We start from the raw sequence: 24779 nt of genomic DNA on the forward strand, positions 1-24779 counted from the left end.
TAGCGATAAAGTATTTTTAATTAAGGTATGTACATTGTTGTCTTAGACATAATGCTATTGCACACTGTATGGTCAGGTCACTCAAGATGGCTGTTCTCTTGGGTCTGTACATCCCCTGCCCGACCAGTGCCTGCTTCATCTACACCCTAAGCACATGACTAACCTTCTTACATACTTGCCCCGGGGCCCCAGCTAGTGACTGTTCTTATCAAAGGGGCAGTGAGGGGCGTGCCCCTCTGCTAGTTCCCCTGGCAACCCATGATCCAATCTGACATCAATCCTCCCTATAATTGGCAATCTCCCCTCCATCTGCTGCACATGGTGGGGTGTTGCTGCAGGACCTTGCTTCAGACATGTAAGCTCCCCCATCCATCAAACAAGTGATGTCTCTGTCACTGACTCTGGCCCCTTTCTTTGGTCTTGAAGCTGGGCACAGGGCTTGTAGGCTGGCGAGGTGCAGCCCAACACACATTTAATAAACACAGTATAGTGTAAACATAACTTTTCTATGCACTGGGAAACCAAAAAATTCGTATGACTCTATTACGATATTTGCTTTATTGTGGTGTCTGGAACCGAACCTGCAATATCTCTAAGGTAAGACTGTACTATTACTAGGGTTCTCCAAAGAAACAGAACCAACTGGATATATATAGATATACAGAAAGAGATTTATTATGAGGAAATGTCTCATGTAATTACGGGGGCTGGGAAGTCCCATCTCCATCTGCAAGCCCAGGAAAGCTGGTGGTATAGTTCCAGTCCAAACCTGAAGGCCCAAGAATTATGGGAGCCAATGGTGTAAGTCCCAGTTCAAGTCCAAAGGCCTGAGAACCAGGAGCACAGATGTCCAAGGGCAAAAGATGGATTTCCCAGCTCAAGTAGAGAGCAAATTCATCCTTCCCCTGATTTTTTTGTTCTTTTCAGGCTCTGAATCTATGATGCCCATCCACATTGGTGAGGGCAGTCTTCTTTACTTAGTCTACCAATTCAAATGCTGATCTATTCCAGAAACACCCTCAGAGACACACCCAGAAATAATGTTTTACCAGTTATCTGGGCATCCCTTAGCCCACTCAAATTGACACATAAAATTAACCATCACAGGTACCTTGGGGTTTTGAAAGAGTTGGTACACTTCTTCTGTTTTCAAATTTATGAGTGTCAAGTTGTTCCTAATATTCCCTTTTTCATCTTTTCAGTGTCTGTAGGATCTGTAGTTCTAGCCCTTGTTTGACTCCTGATATTGGTATTTATGTCTTTTCTCTTTTTATCTTTGTCAATCTTGCTAGAGGTTTATCAATTTTGTTGATGTTTTGGAGAATCACTTTTTGTTTCATTGATTTCTCTATTGTTTTCCTGTTTTTAATTTCAGTGATTTCTTACTATTTCCTTCCATCTGTTTTCTATGGTTTCATTTTGCTTTTTGTTTTCTAGTTGCTTGAAGAAGGCAACTTAGATTGATTTGAGACCTCTCCTCTTTTCTAATGTAAACAGCATTTAGTGTTATAAATTTCTCTTTGGTGGGATTGTAAAATGGTGTAGCCACTTTGGAAAACACTGTTGTGTTAACTCAACATGGTAAGCAATGAGTTACCATATGACCCAGCGGTTATTACCCAGCAGTTTCACTCTGAGGCATATACCCAGGAGAACTGAAAACATGTTCACACACACAAAAACCCACACAGCATTATTTATGGCAACCAAAATGTGTAAACTACTCAAATGTCCATCAGTCGTTGAATGGATAAACAAAATGTGTTACATCCATACAATGGAATATTATTTGACAAAAAAGAAAGTTCTGATATATGCTACAACGTGGATGAACCTTGAAAATATGTTAACTCAAAGAAGCCAGTCACATAGGGCTACATATCGTATGATTCCATTTACATGCAAGTAAAAAAACAGGCAAATCCATAGAAAGAGAAAGTAGATTAGTTATTTCTAGAGCCTGGGAGCAGGGAGGAATGGGAAGTAACTGCAAATAGGTATGGGGTTTCTTTTTGGGGGCAATTAAAGTATTCTTAGATAGTGGTAATGGTTGCACAACTCTATGAATATACTAAAAGCCACTGAATTGTACACTTTAAAGGGGTAAATTCTATCTCAATGAAGCTGCTATATAATAAAAAATTTCCCTTTCAGCACTGCTTTAGGTGAGTCCCACATATTTTGATACATTGTATTTTCATTTTCATTCAATTCTATGTATTTTTAAAAAAATTTTCCTTTGAGAATTTCTTTTTGATCCGTGGGTTATTTAGCAGTGCTAAAGTTTTATTTCTAAGTGTTCATTGATTTTCCTGTTGCTTTTTCTTTGGCCGTGCCCTGAGGCATGTGAGATCTTAGTTCCCCGACCAGACCAGGGATCAAGTCCGTGCCCCCTGCAGTGGAAGCGCGGAGTCTTACCCAATGGGGTTCCAGGGAAGCCCCTCCTGTTGTATTTCTGTTATTGATTTCTAGTTTGGTTCCATTACAGTTAGAGAACATACCCTGTGTGGTAGGCAGAATAATGGCCCCCCAAAGATGTCCAGGTTTGATCCCCAGAACCTATAAATATGTTATATTTCATGGAGAAAGGGAGTTAGAGTTGCAGATGGAATTAAAGTTACTAATCAGGTTACATAAAATAGGGAGATTATTCTGGATTATCTCTGTAGGCCCAAACTAATCACAAGAATCCTAAAATCTGGAAGAAGGAAGCAGAAAAAGTCAGAGATGCAACATGACAAGGACTCCACCTGCCATTGTTGACTTGATGGCAGAGGAAGGGGGATACAAGCCAAGGAATTAGGTAGCCTCTAGAAGCTGGGAACATCCCTCAGTTTACAGCCTACAAGTAAACATGGACCTCAGTCCTGTAACCACAAGGAAATGAAATCTACCAACAAAGCAAATGCGCAAGAAAATGGACCTTCTCAAGCCTACAGAGAGGAATGCAGCCATCCGAACACCTTCATTTTAACCTGACGAGACTTGGACTCCACCTCCCTGTGTTGCAGTCAGGAAAGTGTCCCAGGCCAGAAAACTGGAGCGAATATGCAGCTCCCCTCGTGCGTTTCCCTCTTCTCTGGGATTGTACTCCTGTGACACTTACTGAGCGATGCCTGAAAATAGCTGTCTCCTTATACTTTGTCCAGTTTTACAGTTGTTTACGGTGAGAAAGTAGGTTTAGTACCAATTACCTCATTATGGTCAGAGGTGGAAGTTGCTTTGTTTACTTTTCTGTTACACTTTAATTTTTTTTAATGTTTTTTAAAAGTTAAAGGAAAATTACTACAACACACAGGTAGTTGGACTCCTCAGTAATGAAGGTTTAGGTTGTACCACCAAGTAAAATACCATTAACTGAGGTAAAAGGGTATATAAAATGGATCTTTTAGGGAGAATATTATAAATACCAATTATGGCCCTGTGACTAGTTACCTAAGCAAGGGTTGTAGATTCCACTTGAATTTTGTCCCTTGCTGTATGAACTCTTGTTTCCTCCCAATACTTTATATAGAACGTTTGGGGATAAATTTAACATTTTTAGCTCATATCTAGGAGAATATAGAAGATCCCAGAAATTCTGCATTTGGAGTTGAATGCAATTATTCAGAAAACTTTGGGTTGTCTTTCTTTGGGATTGGCCACGGAGCAGTGTATTTGGGGACATGTGTAAAACAGTCAAAGTGTGTTAGGCAGAGAGACATTTTTAGAAGAGTACGTAAGGGGAGAAAAGTGTTTTCAATCAGTCAATATATTCGTTGAACTCCTTCTCTGCCAGGCTTTTGAGACACAGCAATAAACAAACAGGTAAAGTTCCCTGATCTCACGGAGGTTATATTCTAACAAGGGAAGACCGAAAATAAGTAATGGATATAATACGTATATAATACAGTATGTAAGAAAGTAATAAAAGTTATGGGGGAAAAACTAGGGCAGGGTAATGGAGTTCAGGCCTGCCGGGCATCGGGAGAGATGGGATGGGCAGATTGCAGTATTAAATAGGACAGTCAGGATAGGCCTCATTGAGGGGTGAGATGAGCAAAGGCTTGAGGAAGATGAGTTAATCAAATGGATGTTTCGGGGTGGGGTGGCGCTGGGTGGAGTGGATCAGAAGTCCAAGTCAGCCCTATTAGGTTCTCTGCTGAGGGTCACTTCAGGCTAATATCAAGGCATTGGCTGGGTGGGGCTATTCTCTTATGGTTCTGGGGAAGAATCAGCTTCCAAGCTCATTTGGGTTGATGGTATTATTTAGTTCCGTGTCCTTGCTGGCTGTCAGCCTGCGGCTGTTCTCACCTTCTAGAGGCTACCCTTATTGCTTGACATGAGTCCCCTCCATCTTCAAGCAAGTAATGGTACATGAAATCCTTCTCATGTTTGAATCTGACTGCCTCTTTTGCTACCAGCTAGAGAAAAATCTCTGTTTTTAAAGAGCTCATGAGATTATATTGGGCCTCTACTCAGATAACCTCCCCTTTGGTTAACTCAAAGTCAACTAATTTTTTAAAATTATTTATTTATTTATTTATTTAGCGTGTGTCGGTCTTAGCTGCAGCACGTGGGATCTTCATTGCGGCATGCCTGTGGGATCTAGTTCCCCGACCGGGGATCGAACCCTGGCCCCCTGCATTGGGAGTGCGGATTCTTACCCACTGGACCACGAAGAAAGTCCCAAAGTCAGCTGATTAGTAACCTTAATTATATCTGCAAAATCCCTTTTACCATGCAACATAACAATCGTGACTATGACATATCATATTCACAGTCCTGGGGATTAGGCAGGGAAATGTGGGGGGCCATTTTGGAATCCTGCTTACCACAGACAGAAAAAGAAATAGAAAACCTGAATAGACCTATATCTACACAAGATATTAAATTTTCAATAAAAAAATCTTCCCACAAAGAAAATTCCAGGCCCAGATGATTTCATTAGTGAATTCCATCATTTAAGGAAAAGACAGTACCTATCCTGAACACACTCTTTCAGAAAACAGAGGGGGGAATTCCCTGGTGGTCCAGTGGTTAAGACTCCTCGCTTTCACTGCTGAGGGCCCGGGTTCAATCCCACAAGCCTCTCAGCGTGGCCAAAAAAAAAAAAAAACAGTAAAAAACATTTCCCAATTTATTTTATGAAACTAGATTTACCCTTCACACCAGTTATCAATTTATTGCCTCTCAGCTCCAAATTCACTCTTGTTGCTCCTTCTATGAAAATGAATCTGAGCCTTTAGATATTTTTCCTTTGCCAACTGGCATAACATTATGTAAAAGGAAAACTTTCTTTCTCTATACTACTACTCTCAATACCTCTGGCCACCAAATGCGTGGCTATTTTCCCACATTGACCTATTCTCTGACAACAGCTGGGTGGCCTGCAATTCAAGTCTATCTACCTGGAGTTAACGTCAAATTCCACAAGTTAAGACCTCAGTCCCACAAGACTGTCTCCACTTAAGATGCCAATCACAAGTCTGGGCCTCCGGTACTTCTGACTGATCAGCTGTAAACCAGGGGTTCTCACCACCCCTTCCTCCGGTTCCATAATTTGCTAGAACAGCTCACAGAACTCAGGAAAGTGCTTTACTCACTACTACCCATTTATTATAAAAGGATATAACTCAGGAACAGCCAGATGGAAGAGATGCATAGGGCAAGGTACAGGGAAGGGGCATAGAGCTTCCATGCCCTGTTGGGGCACACCAGCCTCTCAGCAACTCCTCGCGTTCACCAACTGGGAAGCTCTCCCGTTACGCCTGTGGTTAGGGTTTTTATGAAGGTTTTGTTACCACAGGCATGATTAAATCATTGGCCACTCCTCTCCCCTCCCTGAGGTCAGGGGGTGGGGCTGAAAGTTCCAGTCCTCTCAACACCCAGTTGGTCCCCTGGCAACCAGCCCCAAACCCTTAGGGACTTTCCAAGTCATTTTATTAACATAAACTAGGGTGTGGTTGAAAGGGGCTTGTTATGAATACCAAGAGACAATCTTTTTACTTTTACTACTCTAGAACTATTTTAGGAACTGGGAACAAAAACCGAGTATTACAACAAAAGATGCCCTTTTCACCTTTATCACTCTGGAGCTATTCCAGGAGCTGGGAATGAAGACCCAAATATGTATTTACCGTATCACAACATCACATTAGGTTTGGTCAGTAAAGGACACTGGAGAGATTGCAAGAGGAAAAAGGGCTCTGCCTCCCGGTTGAGGTCGGCTTGCTTGGCAGGCTCCGGCAGCATGTGCTTCTCCAGCCTGGGCAGCTTCTCCTGGTGGAAGTGGGCATCTCCTGCTTCAGGCCCTTACTGTGCTCACAGCTCCTACAGTGAGCCATGGGCGGCAGCTTCCCCAGAAACTCCCCTCCCTGGTCAGTTTTATAGCCAGACCACTGGTGAGACACCTCCCTGTTAAAAGCCCTAAGGGATAGACTTCTAGCAAGTTCTGTAGGTGTGCCACCACAGCAACTTCCCTACCATTCAACAAGCCAAAGCTATGCCTCTCCAACAAGGTCTAGATTTCAGCCCCGGGGTGATTATTGTTATTCTCCTATTGTATGTGGTATTCCTATATTCTTAAGAGTTCTCTTTAAGTAATCCTCATTATCCTAGCCATATTAAATAATTCTTTATATCAAACCTTCCCTGTTCAAAGTACTGTGAAGTTTCCCTCTCCCGATTGGACCGAAATAAATACTGAATTGGCCTAGAGATCGACCCTGGAGAGTGACAACTGCAAACCCACAAAAACAGGATTTGGGGATTGGTTTGTTCATGCCTTTGGGCTTGAGGGCAGTGCTCCTTGCAAATGAGAAAAAAAAGGATGCTAGTAATCCGTGGCCTGCGGGGACAATCACAGTGAATCAAGTGCCAACTGAAGCAGTGCTTTGGAAGCTCAACTAGCTGCTGCACCCAACCGTTATACCACTAATGATGACCATCAAACTCTGGTGTTGGGTGGATTTTTCTGAGTTCCTCTGAGTGCTGGTCCTGCAGTATCTCTAGAAATAAGCCTCTCTCTGCTTAAAAATCCTGTGATAACTTCACCTGGGGCAGATTCCTTGAAAGGGAATGGTATTCTCCTTAAGATCCACCACAACCACTTTGAACTGCCATTAAACCCATAACTAGGGTCAAACCTTAGGATGCTCCAGGCGGCCAGATACACACTACAATCCAGGAAGAATAACTTACACACCAAGCTGGGAGAGTGGATGGGCAAAACTGGGGATGCACACCTTCAAATACTATGCTAGTTAGAAGCAATGGACTAGATATGTATTTGCAACATCTTCAAATCTTCAAAACATGGTGATGAGAAGTTGTAAGAAAGATATACAATACCATACCATTTAATTTTAAATATATGCATATAAAACATTGATACACATTCAATAAGAACACATACAAACAAAAAGGATATACATTAAATGCATTATAATGGTTGCCATTGGTGGGCAGGGAGTGGGAATAAAAAAGTGAAACTAAAATGAGAAGGGTCTTGTGTGGACTAATCACAATTAACAAAAATTGAGGAGTATGATTCAGGAGAGAAAGAAGGAACATTGGCTTGTAGTAGGGACTTCCGGTCCTTGACAAGACGCTGATCTAACATAAGGTGCTGGCTCCCTCCAATTCCAGCCCTGAAGATGACACACAGAAGGAAAATTGACAGATAATGATGAAATCTCCTACTTATGCAGCATTTACCATGTACCATGCACTCATTTAATCTTCCCAGCCAATGCTATATTATTAACCCCATTTTACAGATGAGAAAACAAGTACAAAGAGATTAACTTGCCTAAGGTCACACAGCTGGTAATGCTGGAGTTGGAATTCTAACACAGATAGTCCAGATAAAACTTGAGGAATACCCAGAGACTGGAGAGAGCAAGTCTGGGATGGTGCTGGAGATCAGGGGCTAGTGGCCTAAAATGAAAGAGGGGCAAGCACCACGGACAAGAGAGGTCAGAGGGGACTTCCCTGGTGGCGCAGTGGTTAAGAATCCGCCTGCCAGCACAGGGGACACAGGTTTGAGCCCTGGTCCAGGAAGATCCCACATCCCGCGGAGCAACTAAGCCCGTGCACAACTACTGAGCCTGCACTCTAGAGCCTGAGAGCCACGACTACCGAGCCCGCGTGCTGCAACTCCTGAAGCCTGCACGCCTAGAGCCCATGCTCCACAACAAGAGAAGCCCCCGCAGTGAGAAGCCTGCGCACTGCAATGAAGAGTAGCCCCTGCTCGCCGCAACTAGAGAAAGCCCGTGCGCAGCAAGGAAGACCCAACGCAGCCAAAAATAAATCAATCAATTTATATAAAAAAGGATACACATTAATTTTAAGTACAGTAATGGACCTAGGTATATATGGTTCCTACAGAGATACTAAGGTAATTCAATGGAAGAGTAGTCTTAGCAACAAAAGATGCTAGAATAAATTTAAGTCCATATGTTAAGAAGTAAACTTAAACCCCTACACCTCACCATAAAAAAAAACAATTCAAAATGAATCATAGACCCAACAATTTAAAACTACCAGACTTCGTAGAAAAAAGGAAAAACATCTTCATGACCTCAAATTCAACTGACCTACCACAGGAAGCAATAACTATAAAATGTTTGATTAGATTTAATCTGCTCAAGAAAAATACGAAAAAAAAGGCAAGACAAACTAGGAGAAAATATTCATAACTCATGACAAAGACCTTGCATCCAGAATTTACTGAGAATTTTATATTTAAAAGAACTGTTGAAATGGACAAAAGACTTGTAGAGTTTTTCGAAGAACGTATAAAATTGGCTATAAGAACATGAGAAACTACCGAATATGAAATAGAACATGAGATATTAGATTAGATCCCGGAACAGAAAGAAGACACTAGTAGAAGATTTGTGAAACTTCAATAGCCTAGTTTAGTTCACTGGTATCAATGCTAATCTCTTCGTTTTGACAAATACACCATGCTTACATAAGATACTAAAGTTAGGGCAAACTGGGTGAAGGATATACATGAACTCTGTTATCTATGCAACTTCTCTGTAAATTAAAAAATCATCCCAAAATAAAGTTTTTTAAAAAGTGCTCAGCATCATTAGTCATCAGGAAACCGCAAATGAAAATCGCATGATACCACCCCACCCCTCCACTAAAATGGCTGAAATGGACCAGATCAACAGCAGCAAATGTTGGAAAGCAACCAGGACTTTCATAAATTGCTCTGAGGGCATAAGATGGTAGTCACTTTTGAGTAAAATAGTTGGCAGTTTCCTAAAATTAAGCATATATCATCTACCCTATTACCCCATCAATTCCTAAGGTATTTCTCCAGGAGAAATGAAAATATGTCTAAGACCTGCATAAGAATATTCAAAGCAACATTATTCCTCATAGCCCAAAACTGGAAACAGCTCAGGTGTCCGTCAATAAAATGGATAAACTACACTGGAATTCTACCCTGCAACAAAAAGGAACAAACTACAACTATATGGATGAATCTCAAGCATGCTGAAAGCTAAACACAGAAGATACATTGCTGTAGGATTTAATTCATACAAAGTATTAAAATATGCAAAAATATCCTACACCAATAGAAACCAGGTCAATGTTGTTTCTCCAGGGGGTGGGAACTTCCTGGAGGGCAATGTTCTGTCCTGATGTGCAGGTTACCGTATAAAACTAAGTATTTTTCAAGACTAATCAAACTGAACACTTGACATCTATGCATTTCACTGTAAATATTTCAATTCAAAAAATTTAAGTGCTACTCATTATTCATTGGCAATATACAAATTTAAACCACAATGATACAATGTACCCAATAGAATGCCTAAATTTTAAAACACCAAACATCGACGGGGTCCAAAGTAACCAGAACTCAGTTAGTGCTAATAGAACTTTGGCAAAATCGTCTGGCAATTTCTTATAAAACTTTCTTACAATCCAGCAATTTCATACCTGTTTTCATCTCTAATCGCATACAGACTTGCCTAAGAACATTCATTCACAGGGACTTTATTTGTAATAGCCAAGAGCTGAAAAAGCCCAGGTTTCCAGCAATAGGTAAACCGTACTTTGCTCATACTCATATGCATACACAACATGGCTGAATCTCAAGAGCATTTTGCTTAAAGAAAGCCTTATACATAAGGACCCATATTTTTATTGCATGTATGTTCAAGAACAGGCAGTTCTTCTTTATCTCTAGGGGATAGAGGCAAGAATCTTCGAGGAAGGGCCACAAGGTAACTTGCTGGGGTGACAGCAACATTCTCTACTTTGATAGTATGTGTGCCTTTACCAAATCTCATGGTATGCTTCTGGTTGAAATTTCAGCATTTATGAACATCGAGCTTGTTATTGTTGTGAATGCTTGTTTTCAGGTTATTGACATGTGCAACTGAAAATTGATGTGATGGATTTTAAGTTTTTCTGGAACAACTGGTACAGAGCTGAGGTTATTTACAGAATGACAGTACTGAGGCTTTTTCTGCAGCCCTAATGCTCAGCTAACACTGCTTTTCCATGTGATGAGTTCCTTCAACTGGCCATATAGCCCAATCACAATACCGTTTTACATGCTGACAAAGTTAACACATATATCAGGACCCACAAAATGAAAGCTGCCGGCAGTGGTTTGGCCCACCTCACAAAGGTAAACCTAAGTCAGCACACACTTACAAGAAAACACCCCATCAAGGTGACCTTTAGGGCTTCCCTGGTGGCGCAGTGGTTGAGAGTCCGCCTGCCGATGTAGGGGACGCGGGTTCGTGCCCCGCTCTGGGAGGATTCCACATGCCACAGGGCGGCTGGGCCCGTGAGCCATGGTTGCTGAGCCTGCGCGTCCGGAGCCTGTGCTCCGCGACGGGAGAGGCCACGGCAGTGAGGCCCGCGTACCGCCAAAAAAAAAAAAAAAAAAAAAAGGTGACTTTTAACATACAATCCCATCACAATCCTCCAACTTCAGCTAGCTCACCTTCCCCTAGAAAACAGAACCCCACAGCCGATGACGCCTACTCTGTAAAACTCTTGCCCCAAATGCCCTGGGAACAAACAGGGCTTCACTGCCTGTGAGTCACTGCACTCCCAACCCATCGATTGTTCTCCCTTAAATAAAGGACAACTGTCACTAAATTAGTTTTATCAAGTGCAAATGAACATGAGTCAGATGTACATAAAACAGTAAAAAAACTTACCAATAAAGTAGCACACTAATCCTGTGCTGGTTTAATGGCATCCCGGAGGGACTTGGTCTGAAGTGGAACTCACTGCCAAATCGAATTAACCAACCTGCCTTCTCCCAGGAGCCAGCAGGAAATATCAAAAGCACTACAGTACATCTTTGGTACTTTAACTTCTAGTTCTTTGGTGTTATTGCTCCAATTTCAGGGTAAGGATTAAATGAAATCATCTGAACTACCTTGATGCCTACCTGAAACTCCCTCTCCTAATGAAGGAAGCCTAGCCATAGGCTACCTCAGTGACTATGTCCCCTGGCAACTAACTGCAAGGGCTAACAGTGCCTGAGAACTAGGGTTTGGGGAGGGGAACACGTGGAGATCATTATTTAAAAGCCAAAATGAATTCCTTATTATAAAAAAGAACCCAGGGCCACAAGAAAAATGCATGTTAAGTTTTATTAAGGTTCAAATACAAAACATTCCAAAAAGAGAAAAAACCATTATACCTAAATTCTATATTCAACTACCAGTTAAACAAGAAAAACATGTTATTCTGTTTCTTTCACAACCAGTATAAAGCCAGAAGAATCAAGACAGATTCTTTTTCCAACAGGAGCAGAATTAAGTCTGCTGGGTCAACAAACTATTTGCCAAACAGCTGTCTGGTCATTAGGTGTTCTTCAATTTAGTATTCATGTTTACTATGATTAATCTCTATGTTCTACACTATCTTCAAGATAACCTAAATAAAATCTCAAGAGCCAAAAGGTCCACGGAAGCATAAACCCAAGTATTTAGATTACAGAATGACTGAGGAAGACAGCTATGTAAGTGCGATGTTTTTTTAAAATTTGGTCAATACCCTGATGGTCTGTGATTAGAAGAGCCCATCAAAATGAGGGTTAAATTTCTTGATTATTTTCCATGATTGCAAATGTTAAACGTGATAGTACTGATATTTACTAGGTAAAAATTCAGAAGGTGAGTTGGTTTCTTCTAACCCAACAACTCAAATCTGTTTACTTTGAGAACATTAGCTTTTACACTATTGGCTCTAGTCTCCAATGCAATAAATGACAAAGCTGTACTGTATCTTGATTTGTTTCTAAGACATGAAGTGGGATGAGGGGTAAAGTAGGCTTACAAAACAACTTAAAAAAAAAATAGCAAAAGCCAAATGGCCCAATTTTGTTTCCAGTTTTTAATAAGTGTGCTTCTGAGCATTTTATATGTTTCCAGTTACTTCAGTTTGCAGGTATTAGTCTTCCCTTTAGTTTTAAGACTAAATCTCACTCCTGGATAAACTAACACAAAGAAATATTTGACCTGCTGAAAATCAGACACTTTATTGGATAAAGTCCCCTCTTATGCCTTTCATTTTTCTAATCCGACTTTCTGACAATCAGTGGTAATTAGGAAGTTCTAAATTGCAGTTGTCCCTATGACTTTGGCTAAAGGAAACGAAAGTCAAAGCTGTAAAATCTACATAAAGAACCATGAAAACTTCCTGACTACCTCCACTTACCAATTTCTTTAATTGCTCCCCTTTCTCCATCTGGTCAATTATTTTAAGTAACTGCCACTCCCTAGTTAAAAGTGCTAACCAACGTTGATGCCTTCCTTAGATCCACAGGAACCCTGGAAGGCAAAAATCTTGTCTGCACCAAACCAATTCTGATGGGTACTGCTTATGCAACTGTTGTGCCTTAAGGACAATCAGCATTCTTCTGCTTCAACAACTCTGTAAAATGAAAAGCATGTTATCACATCACAAGGTATTTACTGTTTTACATTGGAAATTACTGCCCCCCCCACTTATTCTTTAAATGTTACTTTGTTGCTTTAACTGGCAACACGTACAACATTTGCTTTAAATTACAAGCTCAAAAAAGCAACCATAAAAATCTATCAGAATTCCTGTAAGCATCACTTTGGTAATGAAGACAATAACTGTATCATTTTACTAAAAATCGTTACTCAAACTAGGGACAACTCAGTGGCAGCTGCATCTGTTCACCCTTCAGCCAGTCTGTACTGTGGCCAAGCAAACAATCAGGTACTGATGAAAAGGGTGTCCTTTTACAAAACGCACAGGATAAAATTTGAACCTCATACAAGTCAAGTCTGCTTACACGACAAAACACTAACTATAAAGCTCCAACCAACAACTGCTTCTGAAAACATATGAGCAAGCTGTATACATTCAACAGAGCTACTAAAAGCATTGCATGACTGAGCCACTCATGGAAATATGCCTGTTTAAGATAATGTCACCCCACATTCGAACGAATAATGTGCCAGGTGTTACACATTAGAGCACTTTTTATCCTTGTAATCCAAGCATTAGATTATCCCATTACAGGTAACTCGCCAATATCAACATATGCAACACGACAAAGCTGTAGTATTTAAACCTACAAAGGTCACTGCTTTCAGAACTTACCTTAGCATTGCATTTCTCTTGCTGCCAGCTTTATCTATTGTGAATCAATCAGCACTCCATGACCATCATGACCATGACCAAAATTCTCAACCTGTAAAAATTAAATAGGTAACTAGTTATCCCTCTTAAGGAAATTCTTCAAAACTTGCCTATAACTGCCCCCTTTTCCAGAAAGAAAAGGCAAGTTCAGACTTGCAGCTTAACGTATTTCATGTTCTACTATTTCTCTTAAGTGGTGGAAGCTTCACTGGCTTGGGATGGACTGGAATGGCTTAAATGGTTAAGTTGCATGGCTTATGGATCCCCATTCTGTTCCAATGGTGCACTGCCATGTTAAATCCATAAGTTGAACGGACAAAACTTATTTGAAGGAATAAGTGCAGTGTAAGGATTTTTAGTTGGAGGTCTTCAAGTTTACTACATTCAAGAGCATCTTTTTCAACTTCATGGCTGGACCTGGGTCATGCTGCCTCAGGTTTTGCTTTTTAAAGACCACTTGCAATAGATTTTCTCCATACAGTGTAGTTTCACAGAACTAAAAACAAGTCAGGCATCCAACTAAATGTCAGGTTTGCAATGGCTTACAGGGGTAAAGAGAGGGGGACCCCAAACTTAAGCCATTTCCTACATTGACTAAAAGACTAACTTGAAAAATGTTAAAACATGAAGCATGTTTAAAGGTCTTCATCAAAAATAGATTTAAAAAAATACCCCCTCCCAAGCCCCAGATCGCTATTGGTAAACAACAGCTGTATTAAGGCCTTTAAGTGTCATACATGCTTTTAAAAAAATCCAAGTGTTGAATTTGGAGGACTTCTAATATGCTATCGAACACTTTGTTTTCCAAAAGTTTTTTTTTTTTAATCTAGAAAGCATTTCCATTGCCATGAGGTACAGTATGTTTCACTGTACTATGAGGAAGGTAAGTGTTCAATTTCGACTTAGACGGAAAAACTAGTTTGCTTTGCTTACCATCTTTGCTGTTTCACAGGCATTTGATGCTTTAAATCTGATGTGGAATGCTGATAGATTCACTTTTTAGAAGTCATAAGCCTTTGAGAAGTTGGAGATAACTTCATTGCTTATCTATTTTCTCCTTTGCAATCAAGCTGTTCCTTAAAAGTGAGACACTACAGAGTTGCAAAAATTTGAAACAGTAAGAGCAAGCATCGTTTGCAGCTTCATGGTTGGTTTTGGCCAAACTTTTTATTTAGTATTCTGTAGTTGCTTAACACACACTTAAATGGTCTTATTGGGGAGGGGGAAAGGGGAGGTTCTTGTAGATTCCCAAGGAAATGTCAGAAAAGCAAAATATGGCCAGCACTATCCATTTGCTTTTTTGGGTTTACTGGGCGAATAGCATTTTCCTTACAATATAAGCATCTGATCTCAGGTTTTTCATACTGAGAACATTGAGATTTCAGTTTGAAGACACTCTGAAATCCTAAGAGTAGCATACCCCGACCACCCTCTAATAACTAGCTTGTTTGTATAGGCAGGAGGATTCATCTCTCCATTTTAGATGAATAGATATTTTGTGAAAGATCTTAGAATTGCTTGCCTCATCATTTACTGGGGAAAATCGTATAGAAATTGGCCTTTAGGGACACTTTTACTTGGAAAATTACAATACTAGTACACAAGTCTTAACACACTTAACATTTGCTTGTTGAAAGCAATGTCATAAAATCAAAGATTAAACATGTTTTACTCTTTTTCCTCACAAGAACATGAAACTTATGGAAGGGGAACTTAACAGGAAATTTAAAAAAGGTAACACAATCTTTCCTTTTAGTAGTCCTTGGGTAGTTATGATAGAATAGTTTCCACTTTTGTTTGTTTCTTTGAACGGGGATTTTGGTCCAAAGTTTTGTTTGTTTTTAATATCTGCTTCTGCCTCCCCCTCTATCAGATCGGCTTCCTCCACGGCCACCACCTCTTGGTGCTCCGCGGCTTGAACTGCTGTAGCAATCTCGTGGAGGAGGGTACCCCCTTTCCATAGAAGGGGGAAGCCCTCGTTCTTGTCTGCCAACCCGATCACGACCACTTGAGTAGAGATCACTTCGGCTGCTTGAGTAACTGTCTCGACTTCCACCATATCCGTCACGTGAGCTGCTGTAATCATCATAGCGACTGCTTCCACCATAAGATGGCGGGGGCCCTCGTGTAGGTGGAGCACTACGTGAGTTACCTGCAGGGTCAATGGTCAGGTAATATGGCAACACTATAAATTGTATATATACAACATTTAAATCTGAATTTACAGAATTCTTGTATTAAACGTTTACTTTCTCAACTGGGAGGTTTTAAACTCTGCCATTGCTGGCCATTAACAGGGATTTGCTCATCTGCTGAGATACGGAAATGGATGGGTTTTAATGTTTGTTTGAAAAGACTGAAGACGGTGTGTATTCAAGAGGATATTCCAGACAGCTTGTTATTTTATAGTAGACACTCAGCCACTTTCCAGTGATAAGTTGCAATTTTGAACTGTAGACTTTCCTTCATATTGCAATGGTAAACATTTGATCTTGTTAATAAAATTTTTAATTGTATTTTCACTGTTGGGGGAAAACACATAAGGCTGCCAATTTAAGCAAGCAAAATCCCCTCCAAAGCAAGCCAACAGCCTCAAAAAAAACTTAGAAAAAACAAAAGCCCCTCACAAGACTAGGAAAAGCCCAGCTGATTAAGTTACCCCCTTAAAAGCAAGCAAACATCCCTTTAAAAGCAAGCACCACAACAGCCTAATAAACTGGCTCATGAACCTAAAAACTCAAGCTGGTGATTTTCAAAGACCCTCAACCAAAATCTTACCATAACTCTCATATGAATCTCTGTAGGAACCTCCACTTGGATGATCTGAATAGTCACGATCACGACCATAGCCATCTCTATCACTATATTAAAGAAAAAAATGTATTACAAGCCCCAGAAATCAATTTTTACAGCAACCCCCCCCCTTTTTTTACATCAAGCAAACCATGGCAGCAACAACAAAGTCACTTACCTATAGCCTCTTGATGGATAGTCATCACGTGAACTGGAATGACCATAATCACGGTAAGTATAATCTCTTGGTGGTGGTGCATAATCTCTTGTATCACGAGAACTTGGGTAATCTCTGCTTGAATAGCTAAAGAAACAAAAGTAACTTGGTTCATATTTTTGATGAGCTCTCCCCTTCAACCTTAAGTATTAATATTAAAGACAAAAACCACTACGCTTTTCTGTTACCTGTCTTTAGTAGAATATCCATCATCTCTTGGGGACAAATAAACATCTCTACGAGAGGGCAGGGGTTCCCTTCGAGGTGGACCTCCATAACTATCTCTTCCACGTGATACAGGAGCTTAAGGAAAAATGTCCATTTTAAAAATATACCCAGTGAAAACGTGAATTTACATTCAGGCAATGAAAAGTAGTGATTCAACCAAATATGACAATACGGATGTAAATGAGGAAATCCTCTTTAAAATTTCTTAGGTACACCAATCTTTTCAATGATCTAGGTACAGTTTTAAGCATCATTTTTAGGATTCGCCTCTCAATCTTTCCTTGTGTTATGATGATAGGACAGACTGTCATAAATGGACCATTTACCTCTTCCTCCCATTCCACTGCTGCTGCGAACTGGTCCTGAAGGGGCAGATCTTTTAGGAGGAGGACCCCCACTTCGTGGCGGTGGTCCTCTTTTTACTGGAAGTGGTCCCCTGGAAGAACTCATGTTAAAATTCATGGAATAGCCACCATCGTCTACATTAGAACAAAAGAAAGAGAAAATCATGTTAATATAAGTACTAAGAAAAATCTATAGTTTTCTTTGCTTAATCAGAACATGACCCTTTCTGTTTAGTTGGGGAATCTTGAGTTCTCACTCATCCATGACTAAGCATGAAAACTGTACAGTGTATAGAGTATACACAGAAAACTACATACAACGAACTATACAAAGTGTATGTAGCTCTATACAGTAGTCATCTACATAAGGTTACATATATTAGTGAAGTAGACCTCAAGGGTTCTCCTGAGAGTTCAAGTTACTTCAAAAATATATATACATTGTGTTTCATTTTCATATGACCAACACCGAATACCTATCAAAATTTTTCTGCAAATGTTTTTTCCTACAGAATGAATTCACCTGGATAAGGAATAGCTAATTGTTAATTATTTCAAGACACTGTAATTTAACTTAGGATGGCTTCTATGTTTTCCTTAAGTCAATCACTTTGGTAGATAAACAAGTGTTCTCAATTTCAAAAGCTAGGGCCTTTAAAATACTTATTAACCAAAGCACACACTGGTGTGTTTACAGTTCCTAACTTATACACCAAGCCTAAAGTAAACCTAAGTCATTACCCATGTGTCCTCCACGTGAGGGAGGTCCCCTGGTTCCTCCACTTCCTCCTCTTCCGCCTCTAAGGCCTCTTGGAGGGCCTCTGCTTCTTGGAGGTGGAGGTGGTCCACGTCTACCACTTTCAAATGATGGTTTAGTGGCTTGTTCTACCTTGATGGCTTTTCCATCTAAGGACTAAACAATATCAGTGGTTAATTATGGAAATTTAAAAAAGAACTTGCAGATCCACTATGCACTGTGACACTAGTATGTCCTTCAAAATGTTGTACCCTTTCTGTTTAGCACTTAAATGCCTTGTCTTTTAAGATACTGCTTATCTGAACTAAAACTTAAGGCGGATCCACTGTACTGGTAGGTCAGTAAAGTTTAAAACAATGCCAGATTATGACCAACTTATTAAGACAAATAACCAAAAACAAAGGCCAAGGAAGGATCCCAGATGAAGTATAATACAGAATATTCTAAAAGTAAAGATTCTTGTCAAGGATACACTTTACAAAATTTCGTTCTAAAATTACAAAGGGCTAGGATAAGAGGGTCCTGGAAAAGTATATACTCAGTAAAAAAAATTCAAGAGCTGCCTTAGACCAGACTTGAATAACATCGTGCTATTTTATGTACTAAGAAACATGGTATTCTGCAGACCGTCTCACCTTTCCATTCATGTCTCTAGCTGCATCCTTAGCATCTGCTGGGCTTTCAAAGGTGACAAAAGCAAATCCTCTAGATTTGTTGGTTTCACGATCTTTCATCAAGAGAACTAAAAAGTAGTTTTCAGGGGGAAAAGGAGTGTTACTCTAGTTCAAACGGAAAAACAAAAGTAAATCTGTAAAAAGAAAGCTCAGAACTTCTTAGAGGACAAAGCACATTATCATTTCATATGATCAATGCAATCAAATTCATCACAGCTTACCTTTTCTTAAAATTACAATAACCCTGCATATACTTTCAGATAACTCACCTTCCACTATTCGTCCGTATTTGCCAAATACTGCTTCAAGAGCTTTCTCATTTGTTTCCGTATTGAGGCCACCGATGAAGAGCTTTCCTGGGCGATCTGCTTCAACCATTTTTTCCCTCTGGTGACAGTCTGTTGGGGGAAAAAAAAAAAGCGTTAACCCTCCCTGGAAAAGTTTACCCAACATGTGTACTGGGGCTCAGTTTTCTTGTTTACTAAAATCATTCCTTAATAGCATAATACACATAAAACAATTTTCTCTAAGCCTTACCAGGAAACCAACTCAACTAGTTCAGTAGTAACTGTTTACATTAAATTGGTTCAAAAAGCCAACTTGGGCTTCCCTGGTGGCGCAGCGATTGAGAGTCCGCCTGCCGATGCAGGGGACGCGGGTTCGTGCCCCGGTCCGGGAGGATCCCACACGCCGCGGAGCGGCTGGGCCCGTGAGCCGTGGCCGCTGGGCCTGCGCGTCCGGAGCCTGTGCTCCGCGGCGGGAGAGGCCACAACGGTGAGAGGCCCGCGTACCGGGAAAAAGAAAAAAAAAGCCAACTTAAAGGAATTTCCTGACGGTCCAGTGGTTAGGACTCTACGCTCTCACTGCCGAGGGCCCAGGTTCGATCCCTCGTCAGAGAACTAAAATCCCAAAAGTCGCGCGGCACGGCCAAAAAACAAAAGCCGACTTAACTGATGCCTTTATCTTTAATCCACTTCGGCAGTCTTAACCAACTACAACATTTCAAAAAGTGAATTTTAGCTTTAACACTAGATTTGTTGCCTTTTAAAATTCAATGATCACATCCCAATTACCCTAATGATTTCTTTAAACTGACTCAGGTCACAGGCCAAACGTAGATCCGTAAGACCAAGCCCTCTCCCAATAACTTTGCCTTTCATTGGGATTCCCTAGTAAATCTAAGAACCAATTTAAAGTTTTAATCAAGTTATGACTCCCCTCCTTCACCAGCCCCTGCCCCGCTCGCTAGGTTGACTTTTAAAAAGCCTCAATATCATCTCAGACGAAGTAACGGAACGTGGAAGCGCGCACTGTAACACTAAGCACTCCATGACTGCAGCGGAACCCAATTAAAACCCGTCATTAAAAACCGCGTGGAAAACACAAAATGGCGACACTTGGATTCAGCCCAGAACAACCGCCGCCAGTCAGGGGAGTAACTTTTCCCACCAGCGGAGGCTGAGAAAACTCAAAGGGCTTCAGCTCCAAGGCTGCCAGTGAACACGGACCCGGCGCAAACGTGCACGTGCCCGCTCGGAGCGCCAGCGCCATCCCAATGCAGGTAGCGACCACGGAGGCGCGGCCCCTCCTCGTCCCGCTCAGGCCCCGACCTCCGCCACCACCCGCCCCCAGAGGCGACAGCCAAACTTTCTGGAGAGGTACACTACGAAGTGGCACCCCAGCGTCTGTTCTCCTTCGACACTCCCAGCTTTCCCTAAATAGGTCGGCACCTCTGGGTTCTTAAAATGGCGCCCGCCACCCCCATCTCCAAGGAGCTAATCCCAAGTTCTAACGTGGCAAAAGTGAACGAAAAACAGACTGTAAAGGAGAGGACTCACGTACCGGAGGGGTGACGACGGTTTCAAGCTCCTACGAGCTCGCCGGCAGCGGCTTCCGAGCAGCTCAGCACACGGGAGGGTGATCGGTCCCGAGAAAGGAAACGAAAAGCCACTCGCACTACTGCGCAACGAGGGCGAACAAAGGAGACAGCAAACTTTATACTGCCCGGGAACGAGGCTCAAGGACCCGGATGGAGGCGGAGCTTAGAATTTAAAACGTGAAGGGTGGGGGGAGCAGTTCCCAGCTTCCCCATTAGCTGCCTCCGCTGTTATTCACTCTTCGCTCCTCCCCTTTTCCTGGGCCCTCAGCTCTCCAGCCGGCCCCGATTTCTAACCGTTTTCCCAACCCCCACCGGTGCTCCGCAAACCCGCGTTTTTGCTTTCCGCTAAAATGGCTCACTGGCTGCATGTAATAAAGAACTGAAATTTTTTGCGTGTTCTGGTGGGCCAGGCATGGTGCTAAACTTTACACCCATTAACTCATTTAAGTCTCAAAACAACGTTGATGAGGATAGAATTATGCCAGTTTTGCAGAAATGAAAAAGAAGTTTAGAATTACTGTATTAAAAATACATTTTCCCCAAATATCTTTAACAAGAATTTTTAGTGAATGGGGAAAATTCTGATAAATAAGTGTGAGGTGGGGGAAAAAACTGTACTAAACAGACAGATTATCCGTTTACATAGAACAATTACTGAGCATCTACTAAATGGCGGGCAGGCTGTGGGCTTGGCCGTGAGGGTACAACCCAGCAAAGCGAGACAAGGGCAACGCGCCTCATTGGTAAGGCTGCCAGATTTAGCAAATGAAATGCAGGATGCCCAGTCAAGTTTGAATTCCAGATAACAAATACTTGTTTTCAGTATAAGTAGATCTCAATATCATATAAAGTAAACTTATTCACTGTTTATCTGAAATTCAAATGTAACTATGTTTTTTATCTGCCAATCCTCCTTGTGGAGGGGATTACAAAAATTTTTGATTTTCTAATTTCTTTACAAACTAAAGAGGACATTTAAATACAATTAACAAATAAAACAATTGCATCTTGTGATTAGTGCCAGGGGGCTTTGATGGACAACATTTGGGAGACCAAATTCGATTTAGCCCTCAGGGAAGGTCTATCTGAAGAGGTGACTTTGGAGATCAGATCTGAAGGAAGAAAAGAAATCCGCCTTGGGAAAGCTGGGGTGGGGGTGGGAGATCCGAAGCTTTTCAGAAAAAGAAGCGCAAAGTGGAGGGAAAGAGGTTGCATGTATCAAGGGCCAGAAGGGGATCCAGCGCGACCGGAATTTAAGGGGCATAAAATGAGGGAGCCAAGGTAGGCAGAATATTCGAACCCATTAAAAGATTGCAGGGGTAAGTGTGGAAGCAGGGACACCACTGGGGCTGTGCGAACAGACCAGGAGAGAGAAGACAGTGCCTTGAATTAGGGTTCAGCAGTGGATCTGGGGAGGAAGGAACAATTGTAGGTGTATATGGCAGATAGCATGGACAGGATTTGCTAATGAATCAGATGGGAGAGCACTGGGGTGGAATTCAAAAAACAGGGTAAGTCATTATGGTTGACTATCTGGTATTAATAGGTGGTGGCCATTTAACAAAATGGCTGCAAAGGAGCAAGTTTGGGAATGTGGGCGAGGGTGAAGAAATCTGATGTTCAGACCAGAGATCAGGGCTAAATTTGTCGCTTTAGAAATAGTAATAAAACGCATCAGAGTTAATGAGACCACCAAAGAAGAGAATACAATGGGGAAGAGAAAAGAAGTCTGTATTAACTACTAAAAAATACATGTGGAGAGGAAAACACTAGGAGGAAATATGCTAAAATGTTACCAGTTTATCTTGGGGGAGGGGTAGAATTTATGGACAATTGTCACTTTTCTTCTTCACAGTTACAGTTACTCTGCCATGGTGAATTATGGTGTATGCCAGACAGGTGGTTTTAAATGATGCTCAGGTCATGGGTAAAAGCTCCAAGGAGCTTTGGAACCAGCTCTGAATTATGAACATTAATGGACGGAATAGTACTCAGTACAATAAGAATATTTGTCCTTTTTTTTTCCCAGCCAAATAATAACAAGTAAAGCAAAAGTCACGTCCACTTGCCTTCAGAATGAGTTATGTAAATTATTGACTCTCGCGATAATTGAGGATTGGCCAGGTTGGCAAAAAGCACTTAAATGCTCACCTCAGCAAACAGAGTCTGCAGCCCCAGGCAGTACTAGGAGAAATCCCTCCCCCTGGGCCAGCAGGTGCTCTTTCTCTGTCTCAGATCCAGGCAAAAGGACTAGAGGGCCTCTGCCGGACTAGGGGAGAACGGGGCTGATTTCTACCATAGATGTCCCTGTCCCCCTGGGTCTCGAGAAGGAAATGTGCCTCCCAGTGGAACAGATTACTCTGGTCTTTGCGGTTCGTGCTCGGGAATGTGGGAGGTGGGGAGTGGAGTGCTCTAGACTAGGGGGCCAGCACTTCCAAGGACCAGAAGAGAAAGAGAGGGGGTGGGGAAAGGCTAGTTGAGGAATCTGTAGGAGAGCATCATTATGGCTGTAGCTTAGAATCTAGAGGTGAGACACAAAGGACAAAGCAAGTACCTGGAGAGGGAGGCAGAGGGCCTACTGACCTGATCAGAGGGCACTGGAGAGGGGAGCCTTTTTAAGAGGTGGAGCAAGATAATCAGATTTCATCTTAAAGAGATCACTGTGGCTGCAGTCCAGAGACTGTACTGGGGAAGGGAGGGGCAGGAAGCAGGGTGTTGCTGATGTAGTCCCAAGAGAGAGGGGATGTGGGCAAGCTAAGTGTGAGCAGCTCTGGCCAGCAGGCAGTCGGGTAAGCAGGTCTCTCACTGCCCAAAACTAATCTCTGAATCCCATCCTTCCCCTTCATGGATCTTCTAGATTTTTCCCTTTACTTCTTTCTTTCTATTTACTCCTTTGGATTATCATTAAGTATAGTTATAATTTTCTTTTTACTCTAATTTTTCCTTTGCCTCATTGTTTCTCTCCAGATGCCATCTCAATGGTTGACCAATGGTCTGAGTCCAGTGATGTTACTTCTCCACTAGGTATCCTTGGAATATAATCAGTGCTAAATAAATGTCGGCTGAATGAATTACAAGCTCTTTTTATCCTCCATGTTACTTAGTATGAGATGGGTGCATAGTAAGTATTTAATGAATACTGGTGGCCTTGTCTTAAATCCCAATTTACCTGAAAAGGGCTCACATTTTTTTTTTTTTACCTAACAAACAAACAACAGTAAAACAAAAACACTCCATAGTTTTAAAAGCTTCAACCGGGCTTCCCTGGTGGCGCAGTGGTTGCGCGTCCGCCTGCCGATGCAGGGGAACCGGGTTCGCGCCCCGGTCCGGGAGGATCCCACATGCCGCGGAGCGGCTGGGCCCGTGAGCCGTGGCCGCTGAGCCTGTGCTCCGCAACGGGAGAGGCCACAACAGAGGGAGGCCCGCATACCACAAAAAAATAAAAATAAAAAAATAAAAGCTTCAACCTGTTAAATAATTAAGAAATAACCTTCAGTCATCAAGCTAGGGATCACTCTGAGATGAGTAGATTGAAGCTCTCCTGTCAGCCTTGCATTTTTACAGAAAGGTCAGATGTAAGGTCACTCTGCAGCCAGTTCTGCCTGTTTTTCCAAACTACGGAAAGATATCCTGCCACATGTTCTAAAAACGTCTGTTATCTGGTATGAAGCAAGGAGGAAGGGAGGGAAGAATTGTATGTGATTAAAGATTGGGAGGCTTTCCAAGCCACTGTCCAGAAAATAGCCTACTTAACTACAACAAGGAAAAAAAACTTTTTAACCAATGTACGGCTCTGATATCTATATAGGAACTGGCAGAATGAGTGAAGACATAATTCTACTGTATTTTTCTCTACGATGAAGGAGATGATGACTTTTTTCTTTTTTTTTCTTGCGGTACGCGGGCCTGCCACTGTTGTGGCCTCTCCCGTTGCGGAGCACAGGCTCCGGATGCGCAGGCTCCGGATGCGCAGGCCCAGCCGCTCCGCGGCATGTGGGATCTTCCTGGACCGGGGCACGAACCCGTGTCCCCTGCATTGGCAGGCGGACTCTCAACCACTGCGCCACCAGGGAAGCCCCAGAGGTGATGACTTTTAACCAAACTTCATAGTCCCTTTAAAGGAACTGAAGTATGACTTAAGAAACATTTCAAAATGGCTGGGAGTTGGGGGCTTCCCTAGGGGTGGGGGTGGGGTGGGAGCAGGACGGGGGTGGGGTGAGAGTGGGACGGGGTGGGG

At 41.9% G+C, this 24779-nt stretch overlaps 1 protein-coding gene and 1 non-coding gene across 2 annotated transcripts; both read right to left on the minus strand.

Moving 5' to 3' along the window:
* Positions 1 to 11574: 11574 nt before the first annotated feature.
* On the minus strand, positions 11575 to 20652 carry RBMX (RNA binding motif protein X-linked). Its single transcript, XM_007122502.4, has 11 exons — positions 20506 to 20652; positions 18933 to 19061; positions 18625 to 18731; positions 17974 to 18145; positions 17215 to 17367; positions 16849 to 16963; positions 16622 to 16747; positions 16429 to 16511; positions 14584 to 15802; positions 13612 to 13702; positions 11575 to 12909 (listed from the first exon to the last, which is right to left on the minus strand). The coding sequence occupies exons 2-9, from the start codon at positions 19039 to 19041 to the stop codon at positions 15492 to 15494; spliced, it is 1176 nt and encodes a 391-aa protein (XP_007122564.2). The 5' UTR covers positions 19042 to 19061; positions 20506 to 20652; the 3' UTR covers positions 11575 to 12909; positions 13612 to 13702; positions 14584 to 15491.
* On the minus strand, positions 18809 to 18880 carry LOC112066152 (small nucleolar RNA SNORD61). Its single transcript, XR_002892445.1, has one exon. It is a non-coding gene; the product is annotated as a small nucleolar RNA SNORD61 (small nucleolar RNA).
* Positions 20653 to 24779: the final 4127 nt, after the last annotated feature.

The sequence above is a fragment of the Physeter macrocephalus genome, chromosome 21 (genome assembly GCF_002837175.3).
Source record: "Physeter macrocephalus isolate SW-GA chromosome 21, ASM283717v5, whole genome shotgun sequence".
Lineage (NCBI taxonomy): Eukaryota > Metazoa > Chordata > Mammalia > Artiodactyla > Physeteridae > Physeter > Physeter macrocephalus.